Source organism: Oncorhynchus mykiss, chromosome 12 (assembly GCF_013265735.2).
Source record: "Oncorhynchus mykiss isolate Arlee chromosome 12, USDA_OmykA_1.1, whole genome shotgun sequence".
Lineage (NCBI taxonomy): Eukaryota > Metazoa > Chordata > Actinopteri > Salmoniformes > Salmonidae > Oncorhynchus > Oncorhynchus mykiss.
The window spans coordinates 36644364-36663594 of record NC_048576.1 but is presented as its reverse complement, the minus strand read 5'-3'; the positions used below and the strand labels follow the sequence as shown (position 1 = coordinate 36663594).

The window sequence follows — 19231 nt, the reverse complement described above, 5'->3', positions numbered from 1 at the left end:
CCCTGGGTTCCTCCTAATTCAAGACAATGCTAGACCTCATGTGACTGGAGTGTGTCAGCAGTTCCTGCAAGAGGAAGGCATTGATACTATGGACTGGCCCGCACGTTCCCCAGACCTGAATCCAATTGAGCACATCTGGGACATCATGTCTCGCTCCATCCACCAACGCCACGTTGCACCACAGACTGTCCAGGAGTTGGCGGATGCTTTAGTCCAGGTCTGGGAGGAGATCCCTCAGGAGAGCATCCGCCACCTCATCAGGAGCATGCCCAGGCGTTGTAGGGAGGTCATACAGGCACGTGGAGGCCACACACACTACTGAGCCTCATTTTGACTTGTTTTAAGGACATTACATCAAAGTTGGATCAGCCTGTAGTGTGGTTTTCCACTTTAATTTTGAGTGTGACTCCAAATCCAGACCTCCATGGGTTGATACATTTGATTTCCATTGATAATTTTTGTGTGATTTTGTTGTCAGCACATTCAACTATGTAATGAAAAAAGTATTTAATAAGAATATTTCATTCATTCAGATCTAGGATGTGTTATTTTAGTGTTCCCTTTGTTTTTTTGAGCAGTGTATATGTTATGGTTTTACACTCCCTGATACACTGCGGATTGAGAGTTATTTAAAAAGGATGTTCTTTAATGGCATTCTCGAACATAATCCAGGTAGAATCAGGCATTCCCCATGGCAGCTGTCTAGGCCCCTTACTTTTTTCAGTCTTTACCAATGACCTGCCACTGGCTCTGAGTAAAGCCAGTGTGTCTATGTATGTGGATGAGTCAACACTATACACGTCAGCTACTTCACTAAACCCAAAACTAAACTAAATGTAATGAATAATGTGGAAATTGAGCAAGTTGAGGAGACTAAACTTGGAATAACCATGGATTGTAAACTGTTATGTTTAAAACATAATGATGCAACAGTAGCTAAGATTGGGAGGCGTCTGTCCATAATAAAGCGCTACTCTGCCTTATCAACAAGGAAAATTACAACTGACCCAGAAGATGGCAGCACAGACGGCCCTTAAATTTACACATAGAGCTAACATTAATAATATGCATGTTAATCTCTCATGGCTCAAAATAGAGGAGAGATTGACTTCATCACTACTTGTTTTTGTAAGAGGTATTGACATGTTGAATGCATGGAGCTGTCTGTTTAAACTACTAGCACACAGCAGCGGACACCCATGCATACCCCTCTGTCAAGGCTCAGGAGAAGACCCAGATGCAGACAGTTTTGAAGTAACAAAAGTTTATTACAAAAACAGGGGTGCAGGCAGAGGTCAGTAATCCAGGGTGATATAACAAGGTACAAAATGACAGGCAGGCTCAGGGTCAAGGCAGGCAGAATGGTCAAAAACCTGGAAAGATAGAAAACAGGAATTAGAGACAGACAGGAGCACGGGAATTAACGCTGGTAGGCTTGACAAAACAAAACTAACTGACAACAGACAAACAGAGAACACAGGTATAAGTACACTGGGGATAATGGGGAAGATGGGTGACACCTGGAGGGGGGTGGAGACAACCACAAAGACATGTGAAACAGATTAGGGTGTGACGCCCACAAGACATACCACCTGAAGTCTTTTCACAGTCCCTAAGTCCAGAACAGACTATGGGAGGTGCACAGTACTACATAGAGCCATGGATGCATGGAAATCTTTTCCACATCAAGTAACTCACGCAAGCAGTAAAATGAGATAAAAAACTGATAAAAATACACCTTATGGAACAGAGAGGACTGTGAAGAGTCACAAACACAGGTACAAACACATAGAAGCACACATAACATACACACTATACACACACGTACACCTGGATTGTGTGTTGTAGTAGAGTAGTGGCGGGAGGGCACACATTTAATGTATTGTGAACATTTTTGTAAAATGTATTTTAATGTTTAAAAAATGTATTATAATGTATATTACTGCCTTCATTTTTGCAGATATCATCTTACTCATATATTTAACACATACTTACAGATTATAAATTGACTTGTAAGTCTATATCATTAATTAATTAATCAATTTTTTGTTTGACTTTCAGTGTAAGGTGTGAGGAACTAATATGATATCTGGATTGTAGTGTATATTATACCACCAGATGTTGCTCATTATGAAGAGACAATGCTGTTCAATATGTATTTTTTGTCTAAAACGTGTACATTGTGGAGAGCACACAATGAATATTTTTTCATACAAACTGATTATAAATAAAAAAGACTTTCAGCAAATTTACAGCTAGTTATTTGTGTAAGTTTAGGTTTCTCTAAAGCAGGTATTTCCAAACTGGGAATACCAGAGGTACGCACAATGCTGTCGGGGGTGAACCAAATAAAAACGTGATTCACATATAAAATACTTTTAAAAATATTTATATATATATTTTTTTAAGCAAAAACAGTCCATTTATATTTTCCAACAGGGCTATACATTTGGGGTTCACTTATATTGGGAGTAGTGCCTTTCTGTCACACTGTGATCTGGTTCACCTGTCCTTGTGATTGTCTCCACCCCCTCCAGGTGTCGCTTATTATCCACGGCGTATATATCCCTGTGTTTCCTGTCTCTCTGTGCCAGTTCTTCTTGTTTGCCAAGTCAACCAGCGTTTTTCCTTGCTCCTATTTTTCCCAGTCTCTGCTTGTTTCTAGTCCTCCTGGTTTCGACCCTTGCTTGTCCTGACTCCAAACCCGCCTGCCTGACCACTCAGCCTGTTCTGACTACCAGTCTGCCTATCCCCTTGTTCTGATTTTGGACTCAGATCTGGTTTCTGACCGCTGCCTGGCTTGACCTCGAGACTGCCTATCGTCTGGTACTGTTTGGACTCTGACCTGGTTTATGAACTCTCACCTGTCCCCGACCTGCCTTTGCCTACTCCCTTTGTTATAATAAATATTGGAGCTCTAACATCTGCCTCCTGTGTCTGCATTTGGGTCTCGCCTTGTGCCCTCATACCTTTCCTCAGCCACATTGTGTTATATGTGCAAAAGTACTATCTCACAACTCGATGAAACCGTCACTCTTGCGCAGACATTTAGAAACAAAACATGCCAATTTGAAAAATAAGCCACAGGAGTTTTTTTGAGCGAGAATTAAGATGACTTTCGAGTAGTAAGACATGTATAAAAGCAAAATATACCATTAATAAGAGTGACGTTGTCTTAAATGGTGAGCTGCCCGAGTGGCTAGGACAGGCAAGCCCCATACTATTGTGGAGGACTTAATTCATCCTGCTGCCGCGGATATGGCTGGGACAATGCTGGGGGAAAAGACCAAAAAAACTATACAGACAATGTCTCCATCAAACAACACTGTTTCACGATGCATCAGTGGCATGGCAGGAGATGTTTTGAAACAATTACTGCTTCGCATAAAAGCCAGTGAATTCTATGCATTACAGCTGGATGAGTCAACTGACGTGGCGGGCCTGGCACAGCTCCTGGTATACTGTATGTCCGTTACGTTTATGGGGGGCCAATTAAGGAAGACATCCTCTTCTGCAAACCAGGACGACATGAGAGGATATTTTTAAAAGTACTGGACCGCTTTGTGACATCAAATGGACTGGTCAAGATGTGTTGGTATCTGTACTGATGGCACAAAAGCCATGACAGGGAGACATAGTGGAGGGGTAACGCGCGTGCAAGCAGTTGCTCCAGACACCACTTGGGTACACATCCACCGAGAGGCTCTTGTTTCCAAGGGAATGCCTGACAGCTTGAAAGACGTTTTGGACACTACAGTGAAAATGGTTAACTTTGTTAAAGCAAGGCCCCTGAACTCTCATGTATGTTCTGCACTATGCAATGATATGGGTAGCGACCATATAACCCTTTTACAACATACAGGAGTGCGCTGGTTATCAAGGGGCAAAGTATTGACACATTTTTTTTTTAATTGAGAGACGTGCTTAAATTTTCTTTACTGACCATAATTTTCACTTGTCTGACCGCTTGCATGATGAGTTTCTCACATGACTGGCCCATCTGGATGATGTTTTTTCTCACCTGAATGATCTGAATCTAGGATTACATGGACTATCTGCAACTATATTCAATCTGCGGGACAAAATTGAGGCTATGATTAAGAAGAAGCTCTTCTCTCTCTGCATTAACAAGGACAACACACAGGTCTTTCCATCATTGTATGATTTTTTGGTGTGCAAATGAACTCAAGCTTACAGACAATGTCAAATGTGATATAGTGAAGCACCTGAGTGAGATGGGTGCGCAATTACGCAGGTACTTTCCCAAAACGGATGACACGAACAACTGGATTCGTTATCCCTTTCATGCCCTGCCTCCAGTCCACTAATCAATATCTGAACAAGAGAGCCTCATCGAAATTTGAATTTAATCAGAAGCCACTGTCAGATTTCTGGATTGGGCTGCGTTCCGAGTATTCTGCCTAGGCAAATCGCGCTGTTAAGACACTGATGCCCTTTGCAACCACGTACCTATGTGAGAGTGGATTCTCGGCCCTCACTAGCATGAAAACTAAATACGGGCAGACTGTGTGGAAAATGATTTAAGACTGAGACTCTCTCCAATACAACCCAACATTGCAGAGTCATGTGCACATTTTCAAGCACACCCTTCTCATTAACCTGTGAGTTATTCACAATTATTTTTGATGAACAAATGAGGTTTTATATGTAAGATGGTTAAATAAAGAGCCAAATTATTGATTATTATCTTATTATTTGTACCCTGGTCCTATAAGAGCTCTTTGTCACTTCCCACAAGCCGAGTTGTGTCAAAAACACACACTCAGTCTTATGTTTAATAAATGTTTCATATAGTGTGTGTGTGTGGCAGGCTTACAATGATGGCAAAAAAACTTTTGAGAGTGTGCTGACCCTGGTGCTAGAGGGGGTTCGCAGCTGGAGGTTAACTGTTTGAAGGGGTACGAGACTATAAAAAGTTTGGGAACCACTGCTCTAAAGGAAACAGATCTGAGATAGGCTTACATAGGATTCTGGTGGTCAATTGGTTGTGTAGTAAAACAGTGTAGCAATCTCTCCAACAGCCGCTGAGGTGACCACAAGATTGGTACCCTTTTGAGGTTTCCTCTTCCTGTGATTTGAAGCAACTGGATGCAATGCTTTTTAAATGTTTGTGCATGTTGTTATTTTGTAAGTTTCTGCCCAAGACTGGGTCTGTTGAGTGAGGCATTGCTAGTGGATGTTAGATAAATATCTGGTCATGATCTCATATTCACAATGCATATTAGAAGGACAAGATGAATGTGGTACAATAACAGTCGTCTTTTAGAGTGTTATTATGCTTTATGTATATTTATATACAGTATATTATACAGTGCCTTCAGAAAGTATTTGACCACTTTACTTTTTACACATTTTGTCGTGTTACAGTCTGAATTTAACATTGATTCAATTGAGATTTTTGTCACTGGCCTACACACAATACCCAATAATGCCCAAGTGGAATTCTGTTTTTATACATTTTTACAAATGTATTAAAAATGAAAGCTGTAATGTCTTGAGTAAATAAGTACTCAACCCCTTTGTTATGGCAAGCCTAAATAAGTTCAGGAGTAAACATTAGAAATAACAAGTCACATAATAAGTTGCATGGACTCACTCTGTGTGCACTAATAGAGTTGAACATGATTTTTGAATGACTACCTCATCTCTGTACCCCACATACAATTATCTGTAAGGTCCCTCAGTTGAGCAGGGAATTTCAAACACAGATTCAACCACAAAGACCGAGGAGGTTTACCAATGCCTCACAAAGAAGGGCACCTATTGGAAGATGGGTAAAAAAAAAAAAGATATTGAATATCCCTTTAAGCATAGTGTATTTATTCATTACACTTTGCATGGTGTGTTAATAAACCTAGTAACTGCAAAGATACAGACGTCCTTTCTAACAGTTGCCGGAGAGGAAGGAAACCGCTCAGATATTTCACAAAACAAAAAGTCACAATGGTGACTTTAAAACAGATACAGAGTTTAATGGCTGTGATAGGAGAAAACTAAGGATTGATCAACATTGTAGTTACTCCACAATACTAACCTAATTGACAGAGTGAAAAGAAGGAAGCCTGTACAGAATAAAAACATGCATCCTGTTTGCAACAAGGCACTAAAGTAATACTGCAAGAAATGTGGCAGAGCAATTCAATTATTGTCTTGAATACAAAGTGTAATGTTTGCGGTAAATCCAATACAACACATTACTGAGAACCACTCTCCATATTTTCAAGCATAGTGGTGGCTGCATCATGTTATGGGTATGCTTGTAATCATTAAGGGCTGGGGAGTTTTTCAGGATAAAAAAGAAACTGAATGAAGCTAAGTACAGTTGAAATCCTAGAGAAAAATCTGGATCAGTCTGCTTTCCACCAGACACTGACAGATGAATTCACCTTTCAGCAAAATGTGGAATAAATTAAGTATGAACAGGCTTCTTTCTGAAGGCAGTATAAACAGTGCATTCGGAAAGTATTCAGACCCGTTGACTTTTTCCACATTTTATTACGTTACAGCCTTATTCTAAAATGTATTAAATTAATGTTTTTTTATCATCAATCTACACACAATACTTCGTAATGGCAAAGTGAAAACAGGTTTTGCGAAATCTGAGCAAATGTATAAAAAAAGGAAAAACAAAAATACCTTATTTACATAAATATTCAGACCCTTTGCTATAAGACTCTAAATTTATCTCAGGTGCATCCTGTTTCATCCTTGAGAAACATCTACAACTTGATTGGAGTCCACCTATGGTAAATTCAATTGATTGGACATGATTTGGATAGGTACATAGAGTTGAAGTCGGAAGTTTACATACACTTAGGTTGGAGTCATTAAAATTTGTTTTTCAACCACTCAACAAATGTCTTGTTAACTAACTATAGTTTTGGCAAGTCGGTTAGGACATCTACTTTGTGCATGACACAAATATTTTTCAAACAATTGTTTACAGACAGATTATTTCACTTATAATTCACTGTATCACAATTCCAGTGGGTCAGAAGTTTACATACACTAAGTTGACTGTGCCTTTAAACAGCTTGGAAAATTCCAGAAAATTATGTCAAGGCTTTAGATGATTCTGATAGGCTAATTGACATAATTTGAGTCAATTGGGGGTGTATCTGTGGATTTATTTCAAGGCCTACCATCAAAATCAGTGCATCTTTGCTTGACATCATGAGAAAATCAAAAGAAATCAGCCAAGACCTCAGAAAAAAACTGTAGACCTCCACAAGTCTGGTTCATCCTTGGGAGCAATTTCCAAATGCCTGAAGGTACCACGTTCATCTGTACAAACAATAATACGCAAGTATAAACACTATGGGACCACGCAGCCGTCATACCACTCAGGAAGGAGATGCATTCTGTCTCCTAGAGATGAACGTACTTTGGTGCGAAAAGTGCAAATCAATCCCAGAACAACAGCAAAGGACCTTGTGAAGATGCTGGAGGAAACAGGTACAAAAGTATCTATATCCACAGTAAATCGAGTCCTATATCGACATAACCTGAAAGACCGCTCAGCAAGGAAGAAGCCACTGCTTCAAAATTGCCATAAAAAAGCCAGACTAGGGTTTACAACTGCACATGGGGACAAAGATCATACTTTTTGGAGAAGTTTTCTCTGGTCTGATGAAACAAAAATGGAACTGTTTGGACATGATGACCATCATTATGTTTGGAGGAAAAGGGGGAGGTTTGCAATCCGAAGAAAACCATCCTAACCATGAAGCACGGGGTTGGCAGCATCATGCTCTGTCAATGTTTTTCAGTGGCAGGGACCTGACAGAGCTTGAGAGGATCTGCAGAGAATGGGAGAAACTCCCCAAATACAGGTGTGCCAAGACTCAAGGCTGTAATCGCTGCCAAACGTGCTTCAACAGAATACTGAGTAAAGGGTCTGAATAAATAAAACAAGGCTGTAATGTAACAAAATATGGAAAACGTCACAGGGTCTGAATACATTTCGAATGCACTGTATATGGAGCAAATATATATGCTTTATGTACAGTTGAAGTCGGAAGTTTACATACACCTTAGCCAAATACATTTAAACTCAGTTTTTCACAATTCCTGACATTTAATCCTAGTATAAATTCTCCGTCTTCGGTCAGTTAGGATCACCACTTTATTTTAAGAATGTGAAATGTCAGAATAATAGTAGAGAATGATTTATTTCAGCTTTTATTTCTTTCATCACATTCCCAGTGGATGAGAGGTTTACATACACTCAATTTGTATTTGGTAGCATTGCCTTTAAATTGTTTAACTGGGGTCAAATGTTTTGGGTAGCCTTCCACAAGCTACCCACAATAAGGTGGGTGAATTTTGGCCCATTCCTCTGACAGAGCTGGTGTAACTCAGTCAGGTTTGTAAGCCTCCTTGCTCACACACACTTTTTCCTTTCTGTCCACAAATGTTCTATAGGCTTGAGGTCAGGGCTTTGTGATGGCCACTCCAATACCTTGACTTTGTTGTCCTTAAGCCATTTTGCCACAACTTTGGAAGTATGCTTGGGGTCAATGTCCATTTGGAATATTATATATTCACATAATTGTCTTGCCTCATGATGCCATCTATTTTGTGAAGTGCACCAGTCCCTCCTGCAGAAAAGAACCCCCACAACATGATGCTGGCTTATCTAGAGAGACATGCCAGTTGCATCATTTTATGGATTGTATTCATTATGCTCTCTAGCCTTTATGTCATTTTTTGTGTTTATACTGTATGTGTAATACATGCACTAAGATTAATTTATGAATAAGTTTGGCTACATGAGGAAGTTAATGGAAATCATTACCAAACTATCCTTTTGAATGAAATACAATGTGTGTAATGAATGCGCAAATCACAAAGTGCAACTATCCCCACCTCAATGAATTGACTAATTGTAGCCTACAAGATTATATATAGTAATCACGTGAAGGCATTTTGTGTAATCTACATACCCGTTCTAGAGGTGGGTGTATCATCACCATTCCAAGGCGAACTCATGTGCAACTGTTTTGCAGGAAGTTGATGCAAGTCTGAACATTGCTGTCAAGACACGAATTTGTCCATTTAATCCACCAAAGGTTAGTCTAATTCTTTAAAATAATTGTCGTTATTATTGGTCTTTTGTACAATTTTCTGTCACATTTCCTAAAATAGTTGAAAAGGCTACAGAAGTTAGAAGGCTACAGAAGTGAAGACTACTGATTTGACACACAGAGCACATTATTGGGTCTTGAGATAGAAATTGAATAGTCAATATGGTACTGTACTGTAATTGCAAAAGTGACACATTGAAAATAGTTTTCTCTGCTAAGAATTACTAACATGTCCCCTATGTGTGTGTCCAGATGAGTTCCACAGATACCAATGCCGAGAGCGACGACCCTGTCCCCAAGGGGGCCAGACTGAGCCGGGCCGTCGCAAACCTGGACACCATCCCCCCAGACACCCTCAGTGAGGTACACCTGCTGCCTCCACGGGACGTCCCATAGAGACACACATAACCTCTGACCTTTCTCCTCTTATACTAGACCTGGGTTCAGATATATGTATTTGATTATTTGTTATTTAAATACTCATTTTCTGTGTATTTGAGTATTTTCTAATAATGTGGCCCGAATCAACTACTTCTATTGGAATAGATTAGTTTCTTATAAATGAAGGTATTTTCAAATACCTGGGAGTGTTATTTGAGTCAGTGTATTTGAGTATTTTCAAATACTTTCCATTTGTATTTCCAGATACTTTCCAATATTAAACTATGTGTTTTTTTTCAAATACAAATATCTAAAATGCTTACTTTCAAATGTTTTTCTAAGTAATTGAAATACCCTAAACAGTATTTGAACCCAGGTCTTATACACAGTAGAGGGGACTTATTTGAGTGTACTCTGTCTAATGTCTCAAGGCACTTGTATTGATATCTCATAGTTTGAACATAATCACATTCCTCTTTGTCTCTCTGGTTCTAATAGCTAGTCCCCTCATGGCGTAACCCATAATAATGCCTCATCGCTTTTGTCCACATTTTGAAAAGGTGTGTGGGAACACTGGTTAAGTACAAGAGGATCATTTATGTGACGTGTGACGTGTGTGTCTGTTCTGGTTTGGCGTCTCTCTCCTGGCTTTGTTTATGTGTTTTATCCAGTCAATGGCATCTTTCTTGATGTTATGATTCCACTGTACAGTAGGTGTTTGTGAAAAATGCAATCATATTTCTTAAAGCGGTTGCAATTATAGTGCTATCAAGTCTAAACACATCAAATAATCAAAATGAACCACATTGTCATAGTCATGGAGGTACTGAGGCTGCTGTTATCGTGCAGAGACGGGAGACACTGATCTACCTGCATGATCTCTACCTCTGCCTTGCTGTCCCCTGCCAGGGCATATTTCACAACAGCCTTAAACTGAGCCTGAGTGAGAGAGAGGGGCGGGGGGGAGAGAAAGAGAGGAAGGCCCCAAACATTTAAGGAAGAGGAAAAGAGAAGCATGTAGAGGTGCAATTGTGTGTAATATCTTCAGAGGTCTGTAATGTGTTGATGACAGACTACGTTCGACCAAACAATACCAGCTTTCTTCCTGTGGAATGGAACGTTTCCTATTTTGCCCGTTTTCTGGTTCAGGTTATACCCCCGTTGACTGATGAAGTCAGACATTAGTCAGTGCTGAAAGTTGCCAATGACATTACAATTATAATTTTTATTTTACCAGGTTAGTCTCATTGAGATGAAATCTCTTTTGCTAGGAACATGGGTAAATAAAATGGCCCACCTGGATGAATTAAGATGTACATGTATTGTAAATATAGTGCACTTTTTTCCAGTAATTATGTTTTATTGTCACATACACTGGATAGGTAAAGTGAAATGTGTTGTTTTACATGGTCAGCCATAGTAGCACGGCATTCCTGGAGAAAATTGGGTTTAAGTGCCTTGCTCACGGGCACATTGACAGATTTTTTGTTCACCTTGTCAGCTCCCAATGCTCTAACCGCTAGGCTACCTGCCGTACCCTGGTTTCTCCAGACAATATATCTGTGTCATCATAATCGGCTTTACAACATTTATTTAAGATTACAGTACAACATTTCATGAAGGGAACTATAAAAGGAGGATTAAATCATCTTGCGAATCATCCAGTAACATTAGCATGATACATTTCTTCAACTGGAGATGTAATATTACAGACAGAGAATTGCTATGTTGTGGACAGCTGTTAGACACTGCCACCTTGTGGGGAAACCTGCCTTTCTTCGTGCTGGCTATATTGGTCATCTTGATTTACACGTCATAATGTCGCTGGTTATGGGGAGTATCTTTCCCATAGATGACATTGACAATGCTATCCTTCCCCTGAAATTGAAATATCAATTTGGGTTGGGGTAAATTCCATTTCAATTTAGTCAATTCAGAAAGTAAAATGAAATTTGAATTCCTATTTCCGTTATTGAAAAGCAATTTTAGTTGAAACTTTCTGAATTGAAATGGAATTGACTCCTGATATCAATCCCTCTCATAGGTAGAAGAGTGTCTGCAGCCTTTCCGTCTCTCTTTGGAGAAGCTGCAGGACGTGTCATCTCGCCTGAGGAAGGACCTGATCAGAGGGCTGGGCAAACACACACACTGCCGGGCACCCGTCAAGATGCTGCCCACCTTTGTGAGGGCAACACCTGATGGGAGAGGTACAGTACTGTAATCTGTATTCCTTAAAGACTCTCCATAGTATGCACCGGTGAGAGTATGGCCCTTTGTTGAGACCTGTACTTTAGTAACCTAATTAATTCAACTGGAGGCATACCATTCACCAGACAGCCTCTCACCCAGACTGAGGTGCCCAGTCTGAAATGAATCTATAGACCCCAACACACTTCTTCATGTCCTCTTGCACTGTAGATATGATGGATTATTGATCATTGATTTTGGGCTGAGCAAATTGGCCAACAGTAACATTTTCCTTGAATTGATTGGTCCCCACAGAGAAGGGGGACTTCTTGGCTCTAGACCTGGGCGGGACTAACTTCCGGGTGCTGCATGTCCGTGTGGTGGAGGAGATGCAGAAGCTCCTGAAGATGGACAGTAAGATCTGTGCCATCCCCCAGGAGATCATGCTGGGGACGGGAGAACAGGTGTGTGTGTTTGGGATTTACATGTTTGTACAGCTGATCTCATCCCACCCCTCCCATGGGGCGGTCATTCTCTAACCCCAGGTGGGAACAGTGAATGTAAATCCCTCTGATGTTACAATTTCTTACTTTGTAAACATAGACTTTCAATGGTTCATTAAATCTAACTTCAACTACAAATATTGAACATTAGCTGGGAAACCGGCTGTCTGTCAGCCACAAAATCCCACTTAAACTGAGAATTTAACATGAACATACTCATGTGAGAATAAACCACATTATATTTTACTGTACTTTATGATGATTTAAAGAGTAACCTTGTTTGATAAAATGCAATAACAGAAACCAGAATTATTCTGGATTAGTGATGAACTGGAACGCTATTTAGTTAATAAGGGTTCCTGGTTGCAGGTTTTATTTACAAATCTTGGAAGATGTGTTAAGAGAAGTTGTATAATTGAGAGATTTTTTGTTTTGTGTTTCAATTGTTTTTTTTATATCACTAGGAATGCAAATGTACTGTTTATGTACGTATGTATAGTACCAGTCAAGAGTTTGGACACCTACTCATTCTAGGGTTTTTCTTTATTTTGACTATTTTCTACATTGTAGAATAATAGTGGAGACATCTAAACTATGAAATAACACATAAGGAATCATGTAGTAAACGAAAAAGTGTTAAACAAATTCAAATATATATTATATTTGAGATTCTTCAAAGTAGCCACCCTTTGCCTTGATGACAGCTTTGCACACTCTTGGAATTCTCTCAACATCACCTGGATTTCTTTTCCAACAGTCTTGAAGGAGTTCCCACATATACTGAGCACTTGTTGGCTGCTTGTCCTTCATTCTGCAGTCCAACTCATCCCAAACCATCTCAATTGGGTTGAGGTCGGGTGATTGTGGAGGCCAGGTCATCTGATGTAGCACCCCATCACTCTCCTTCTTGGTCAAATAGCCCATACACAGCCTGGAGGTGTGTTGGGTCATTGCACTGTTGAAAAACAAATGATTGTCCCATTAAGCGCAAACCAGATGGGATGGCATATCGCTGCAGAATGCGGTGGTAGCCATGCTGGTTAAGTGTGCCTTGAATTCTAAATAAATCACAGACAGTGTCACCAGCAAGGCACCATCACACCTCCTCCATGCTTCACGGTGGGAACCACATATTCAGAGATCATCCTTTAGCTACTCTGCGTCTCACAAAGACATGGCGGTTGCAACCAAAAATCTCACATTTGTACTCATCAGACCAAAGGACAGATTTCCATCAGTCTAATGTCCATTGCTTGTGTTTCTTGGCCGAAGCAAGTCTCTTCTTATTATTGGTGTCCTTTAGTAGTGGATTCTTTGCAGCAATTTGACCATGAAATCCTGATTCACGCAGCCTCCTCTGAACAGTTGATGTTGAGATGTGTCTGCATTTATTTGGGCTGCAATTTCTGTGGCCGGTAACTCTAATGAGCTTATCCTCTGCAGCAGAGGTAACTCTGGGTCTTCCTTTCCTGTGGCGGTCCTCATGAGAGCCAGTTTCATCATAGTGCTTGATGGTTTTTGCGACTACACTTGAAGGCACTTTCAAAGTTCTTGAAATGTTCTGCATTGACTGACCTTCATGTCATAAAGTATGATGGACTGTCGTTTCTCTTTGCTTATTTGAGCTGATCTTACCATAATATGGACCTGGTCTTTAACCAAATAGGGCTATCTTCTGTATACCGCCCCTACCTTGTCACAACACAACTGATTGACTGAAATGCATTAAGAAGGAAAGAAATGGGCCTCCCGGGTGGTGCAGTGGTTAAGGGTGCTGTACTGCAGCGTCAGCTGTGCCACCAGAGACTCCAGGCTCTGTCGTAACCGGCCGCGACCGGGAGGTCCGTGGGGCGATGCACAATTGGCATATCGTCGTCCTGGTTAGGGATGGTTTGGCCATTAGGGATATCCTTCTCTTATCGCGCACCAGCGACTCCTGTGGCGGGCCGGGTGCAGTGCACGCTAACCAAGGTTGCCAGGTGCAAGGTGTTTCCTCCGACACATTGGTGCGGCTGGCTTCCGGGTTGGATGTGCGCTGTGTTAAGAAGCAGTGCGCCTTGGTTGGGTTGTGTATCGGAGGACGCATGACTTTCAACCTTCGTCTCTCCCGAGCCCGAACGGGAGTTGTAGCGATGAGACAAGATAGTAGCTAACAATTGGATACCACGAAAAAGGGGGTAAAGTTTTTATTTAAAGAAATTAAAAATTAAAAAAGAAGGAAAGAAATTCCACAAATTAACTTTTAACAAGGCACACCTGATAATTGAAATGCATTCCAGGTGACTACCTCATGAAGCTGGTTGAGAGAATTACAAAAGTGTGCAAAGCTGTCATCAAGGTTTCCATATGTGTTATTTAATAGTTTTGATGTCTTCACTATTATTCTACAATGTAGAAAATAGCAAAAAAAATTAAGAAAAACCTTAAATGAGTAGGTGTGTCCAAACTTTTGACTGGTATGTATTTACGTGTGTACAAACTGTATATATATATATATAAACATTATCATTTATTTGGCTACAGCAAATACAGTGTCTTATAAACCAATCTGGGCTGGGTATCCTGAAGATACATGACACTATAATAAAATAAATCATATTCAAGGGAATACATATGGGTGACTCATAAGGGTTGTGACTTTGCCAGGTCTCCTCAGATTTGACGGATGAAAGCTATGCTCAGTTTCTAGAGAAAACCTTACGTCTGACAAGACGCCAACCTTGCTTCATTAATTAAAAGCGAACATCACTTTTTGACAGGATGAATCGGTATCCTTTACCAAGCACCCAAGATATTTGCCATCAATATTACGCTATTAAATAACACTAATGCCACTGTGAGATTTTGACTAATTTGGGATTTCTCTCTTTCTATCTCCAGTTGTTTGACCACATCGCTGCATGCCTGGCTGAGTTCCTGGAGTCTCTGGAGCTGAAGGATCAGACTCTGCCTTTAGGCTTTACCTTCTCCTTCCCCTGCGAGCAGAAAGATATCGACAAGGTCAGTCACACTGCCCCAGAGACACACATACAACAATTATCCATACAAAAAGGAGACATCTGCACGCTTCAATAAAGCAATTAAAACATAAACTAGGGGGAGGCATCTCATTCAGTCAGGACTGATATGAGTAGGACATTTTTCGTCCGGTCCCCAGTGGAAAGACAGTTGAGTAGCATCAAGAATGTCATTCAAGGATAGTTATGTTGTGGTGGTCAATTCCCATTTTAATCGTGTAACACACTGTGCGAGAATACTGTAGCTAATGGGACCTGAACTTCCAGAGCCTCCTGATCCACTGGACCAAAGGCTTTAACTGTTCCGGAGTGGTAGGAGAGGACGTTGTGAGGTTACTGAGAGAAGCCATCCACAGGAGAGGGGTGAGTCTATAGGCCCCTTTGAACCATACAACTATCATCATTATTGCAAGATACAACTATCGCCACTTCTCCCCTAAAAATGTTTTACTAAATTAAAAACGTTTAATGTTATTACTACGGTATTATATAGTTAATATTGGCACACAATTGTGTATTTTACAGATAGGTACTTGTAACTTTTGCTTGAAGTGGTACCCTCAAACTTCTCTTCCCCTCTCTCTCTCTCTCCCTCTCTCTCTCTCTCGCTCTCTCTCTTACTCCCTTAGGATTATGACATTGGTTCCGTTGCCATGGTGAATGACACGGTGGGGACCATGATGAGCTGTGGATACAGGGACCAGAGCTGTGAAATTGGCATGATCATTGGTAGGTAGCGCCTAACTTTACTGCAGCCACACTACTGCAACCATTGAATTAGAGAAAATAACACAAATAAAAGCATACTATGAGATGTGTCCCATTTAGCCTAGCAAGTGAAGGGGAGGGTGACTGTAGTAACCATATAGAACAGTAATAGTATCATGTTCTTAAAAGAACACATGCATGTAGGTTAGGGATGTCAAGAATAACCATGGAGAGTCATATTTGGGCTCCCAAGTGGCACAGCAGTCTAAGGCACTGCATATCAGTGCTAGAGGCGTCATTACAGACCCTGTTTCAATTCCAGGCTGAATCATAACCGGCCGTGATTAGGAGACCCATTGGGCGGCGCACAATTGGCCCAGCGTCATCCGGGTTAGGGTTTCCCCGGGGTAGGCCATCATTGTAAATAAGAATTTGTTCTTAACTGACCTGCCTAGTTAAATAAAGGTTCAATAAAAAAATATATATATATATCTTGAAACACATCATGTAGTTTCTAGCACTTTCATACTGCAATGGCTCCCTCTGCTGGAGATGATGGCAACATGGTTTTGTGTGCGTGCATGTGCCTATGTGTTTGCATGTGTTTCTGTCTAACATTGTCTTTGCCTCCCCAGGGACGGGGACGAATGCATGTTACATGGAGGAGATCAAAAATGTGAAGAGAGTAGAGGGGGAAGACGGCCGCATGTGCATCAACACAGAGTGGGGGGGATTTGGAGACGACGGATCCCTAAAGGACATCCAGACTGAGTTTGACCTGGTGGTGGATCGAGACTCACTCAACCCAGGCGTGCATGTGTATGTGTTTTTAATTCATGAGCAGTTGAAAGTACATAGCTAAAGTACATAAAATACAGCTATGACTGTAACTTCTATGCTTGGCTCTCTTGACTACATCCTGGCCCATTTATCGACTCTCTGTTGTATGCTTGTGTGTCTGTCTCTGTATCCAGCTTTGAGAAGATGATCAGTGGGATGTACCTGGGAGAGATAGCCAGGCTGGTGTTGGTGAAGCTGGCTCGGAACAAGCTACTGTTTGGAGGAGATCTATCAGTGGCCTTGCTCACACAGGACAGCTTTGAGACCAGATTCATCTCCGAGATAGAGGAGTGAGTGACAGACACGCCATGCTCTTATGTGTCATATATCTACTTACACAGATCCTAAATATAGCAGTTATTTTTAAATATGAATGTGCTACATAATACCGAAGCTTCCATTGTGTAGCAATGAGAAAAATGAGGTGTCTTTACAACTATATTATACCATTTACCATCAATAGGCCTTCTCAGTCAGTTTAATCCTTAACAACCTATCTATTTGAAATCCATGTATGTCACTTATATCAGCTTGCATTCATACCAAAGTATATTGATGGATGACTCAACTGACGAGTGTTGCTTGTCTCAGGGAGAACACAGGACTGCAGAAGGCCCAGGAGATTCTGTCAAAGCTAGACCTGCCTGCCGGGCCTGTGGACTGTCAGATTGTGCGTCTGGTGTGTGACTCTCTCTCCACACGCTCGGCCCAGTTGTGTGCCACTGCCTTGGCAACCATTGCCAACCGTATCCGTGTCAACCGTGGACTGGACCATCTAAGCACCACAGTGGGGGTGGACGGCACAGTATACAAGAAACACCCCAAGTATGTTCACCTCAAATAGAAATTATATGACGTTTTTCCACAGGGTTATTTCAGTGAAAAGATACAACTAAATCCTGCTTTTATTTGTCACTTGATTGAATGGAGGATATCCTCTTGTGCTGCCATAACTGTGGATTTCCTGCCTTATTTTTCTTAGTGTATTCACAAGTGGCTGAATCTCAATATCTCAGTCTTACCACTATCCTCCCTTCCTAAAGTGAATTATATTCCTCTCTCAACCTTAACCCTACCTTTCCACTCACTCTGTCTAAATGCAGGAATTTCACATGATAGAAGTATTTAATGGAATAAGCTATTTCGTGTCAAGTGAGATTGTATTTAGTGTCAGGTGAGATTGAACTCTCAGGACCTATGTCAGTGTCAGGTGTCCAGGTAACCATACATTGATTTAACTATCCCCCCTGTCTCTCTCAACACGGTCCCTGCCCCACCACCCCAAACGCTTTTCCCCTCCAGCTTCAGTGAGAAGCTCCAGGAGACTGTACGCATCCTGGCCCCCAAGTGTGATATCACTTTCCTCGTCTCCGACGACGGCAGCGGGAAGGGAGCTGCCATGGTAACGGCAGTGGCACAGAGGCTGGCCATGCAGTCCCGGATACTAGAGGACATCGATGGAGAGGAGGAAGAGGAGGATGAAGAAAATTAAGCCATGTATTCGACCAGACAACTTGAAATGCAGTACCATGAAAATGTCCCCCTCAAATGCTTTTGTCATAGACAAAGATTGTAAGGTAGGGGAGACCAGGGAACAAAGTAGGAAATAGTCTACTTTTAGTCTTTAGCTTATTTGTGAAAATATTATTTGAGTTAGATTTATAATATTTTTATGCAAACATAGTGCATTTGGAAAGTATTCAAACGCCTTAACTTTTTCCAGATTTTGTTGTGTTACAGCCTCATTCTAAAATTTATGAAATACCCCATAAGGACAAAGTCAAAACAGGTTTTAAAAATGTTTGCAAATTTATTCAAACAAAAAAAACAGAAATATCACTTTTACATAAGTACTCAGACCCTTAACTCAGTACTTTGTTGAAGCAACCTTGGCAGCGATTACAGCCAGGAGTCTTCTTGGGTATGAAGCTACAAGCTTAGCACAGCTCTATTTGGAGAGTTTCTCCTATTATTCGCTGTAGATCATCTCAAGCTCTGTCAGGTTGGATGGGGAGCGTCGCTGCATAGCTATTTTCAGGTCTCTTTAGAGATGTTCGATCGGGCTCAAGTCCCGGCTCTGGCTGGGCCACTCAAGGACATTCAGAGACGTGCGTTGTCTTGGCTGTGTGCTTAGGGTTGCTGTCCTGTTGGAAGGTGAACCTTCGCCCCAGTCTGAGTTCTTGAGCGCTCTGGATCAGGTTTTCATCAAGGATCACTCTGTACTTTGCTCCATTTATGTTTCTCTCAATCCTGACTAGTCTCCCAATCCCTGCCACAGCATGATGCTGCCACCCTCATGCTTCACCGTAAGGATGGTAATGGCCAGGTGATGAGCGGTGCCTTGTTTCCTCCAGACGTGATGCTTAGATTTCAGGCCGAAGAGTTCAATCTTGGTTTCATCAGACCAGGGAATCTTGTTTCTCATGGTCTAAGAATCCTTTTGGCAATCTCCAAGCAGACTGTCATGTGCCTTTTACTGTGGAGTCGC

General features: G+C 41.2%; 1 protein-coding gene across 1 annotated transcript; it reads left to right on the top strand.

The window, feature by feature from the left end:
• Window positions 1-8945: 8945 nt before the first annotated feature.
• LOC110537523 (hexokinase-2) lies at window positions 8946-18526 on the top strand. Its single transcript, XM_021623628.2, has 11 exons — window positions 8946-9092; window positions 9360-9470; window positions 11533-11695; window positions 11991-12139; window positions 15059-15178; window positions 15463-15558; window positions 15825-15924; window positions 16539-16722; window positions 16878-17033; window positions 17335-17568; window positions 18046-18526. The coding sequence occupies exons 2-11, from the start codon at window positions 9360-9362 to the stop codon at window positions 18233-18235; spliced, it is 1503 nt and encodes a 500-aa protein (XP_021479303.2). The 5' UTR covers window positions 8946-9092; the 3' UTR covers window positions 18236-18526.
• The last annotated feature ends 705 nt before the right edge of the window (window positions 18527-19231 follow it).

Bases quoted from the DNA above. Each gene is read 5' to 3' on its own strand.
- LOC110537523 (XM_021623628.2), top strand. From the start codon at position 9,360: ATGAGTTCCACAGATACCAATGCCGAGAGCGACGACCCTGTCCCCAAG. The intron at 15,559-15,824 runs GTGAGTCTATAG...TTACTCCCTTAG, and splicing joins AAGCCATCCACAGGAGAGGG to GATTATGACATTGGTTCCGT. The intron at 16,723-16,877 runs GTATGTGTTTTT...CTCTGTATCCAG, and splicing joins CTCAACCCAGGCGTGCATGT to CTTTGAGAAGATGATCAGTG.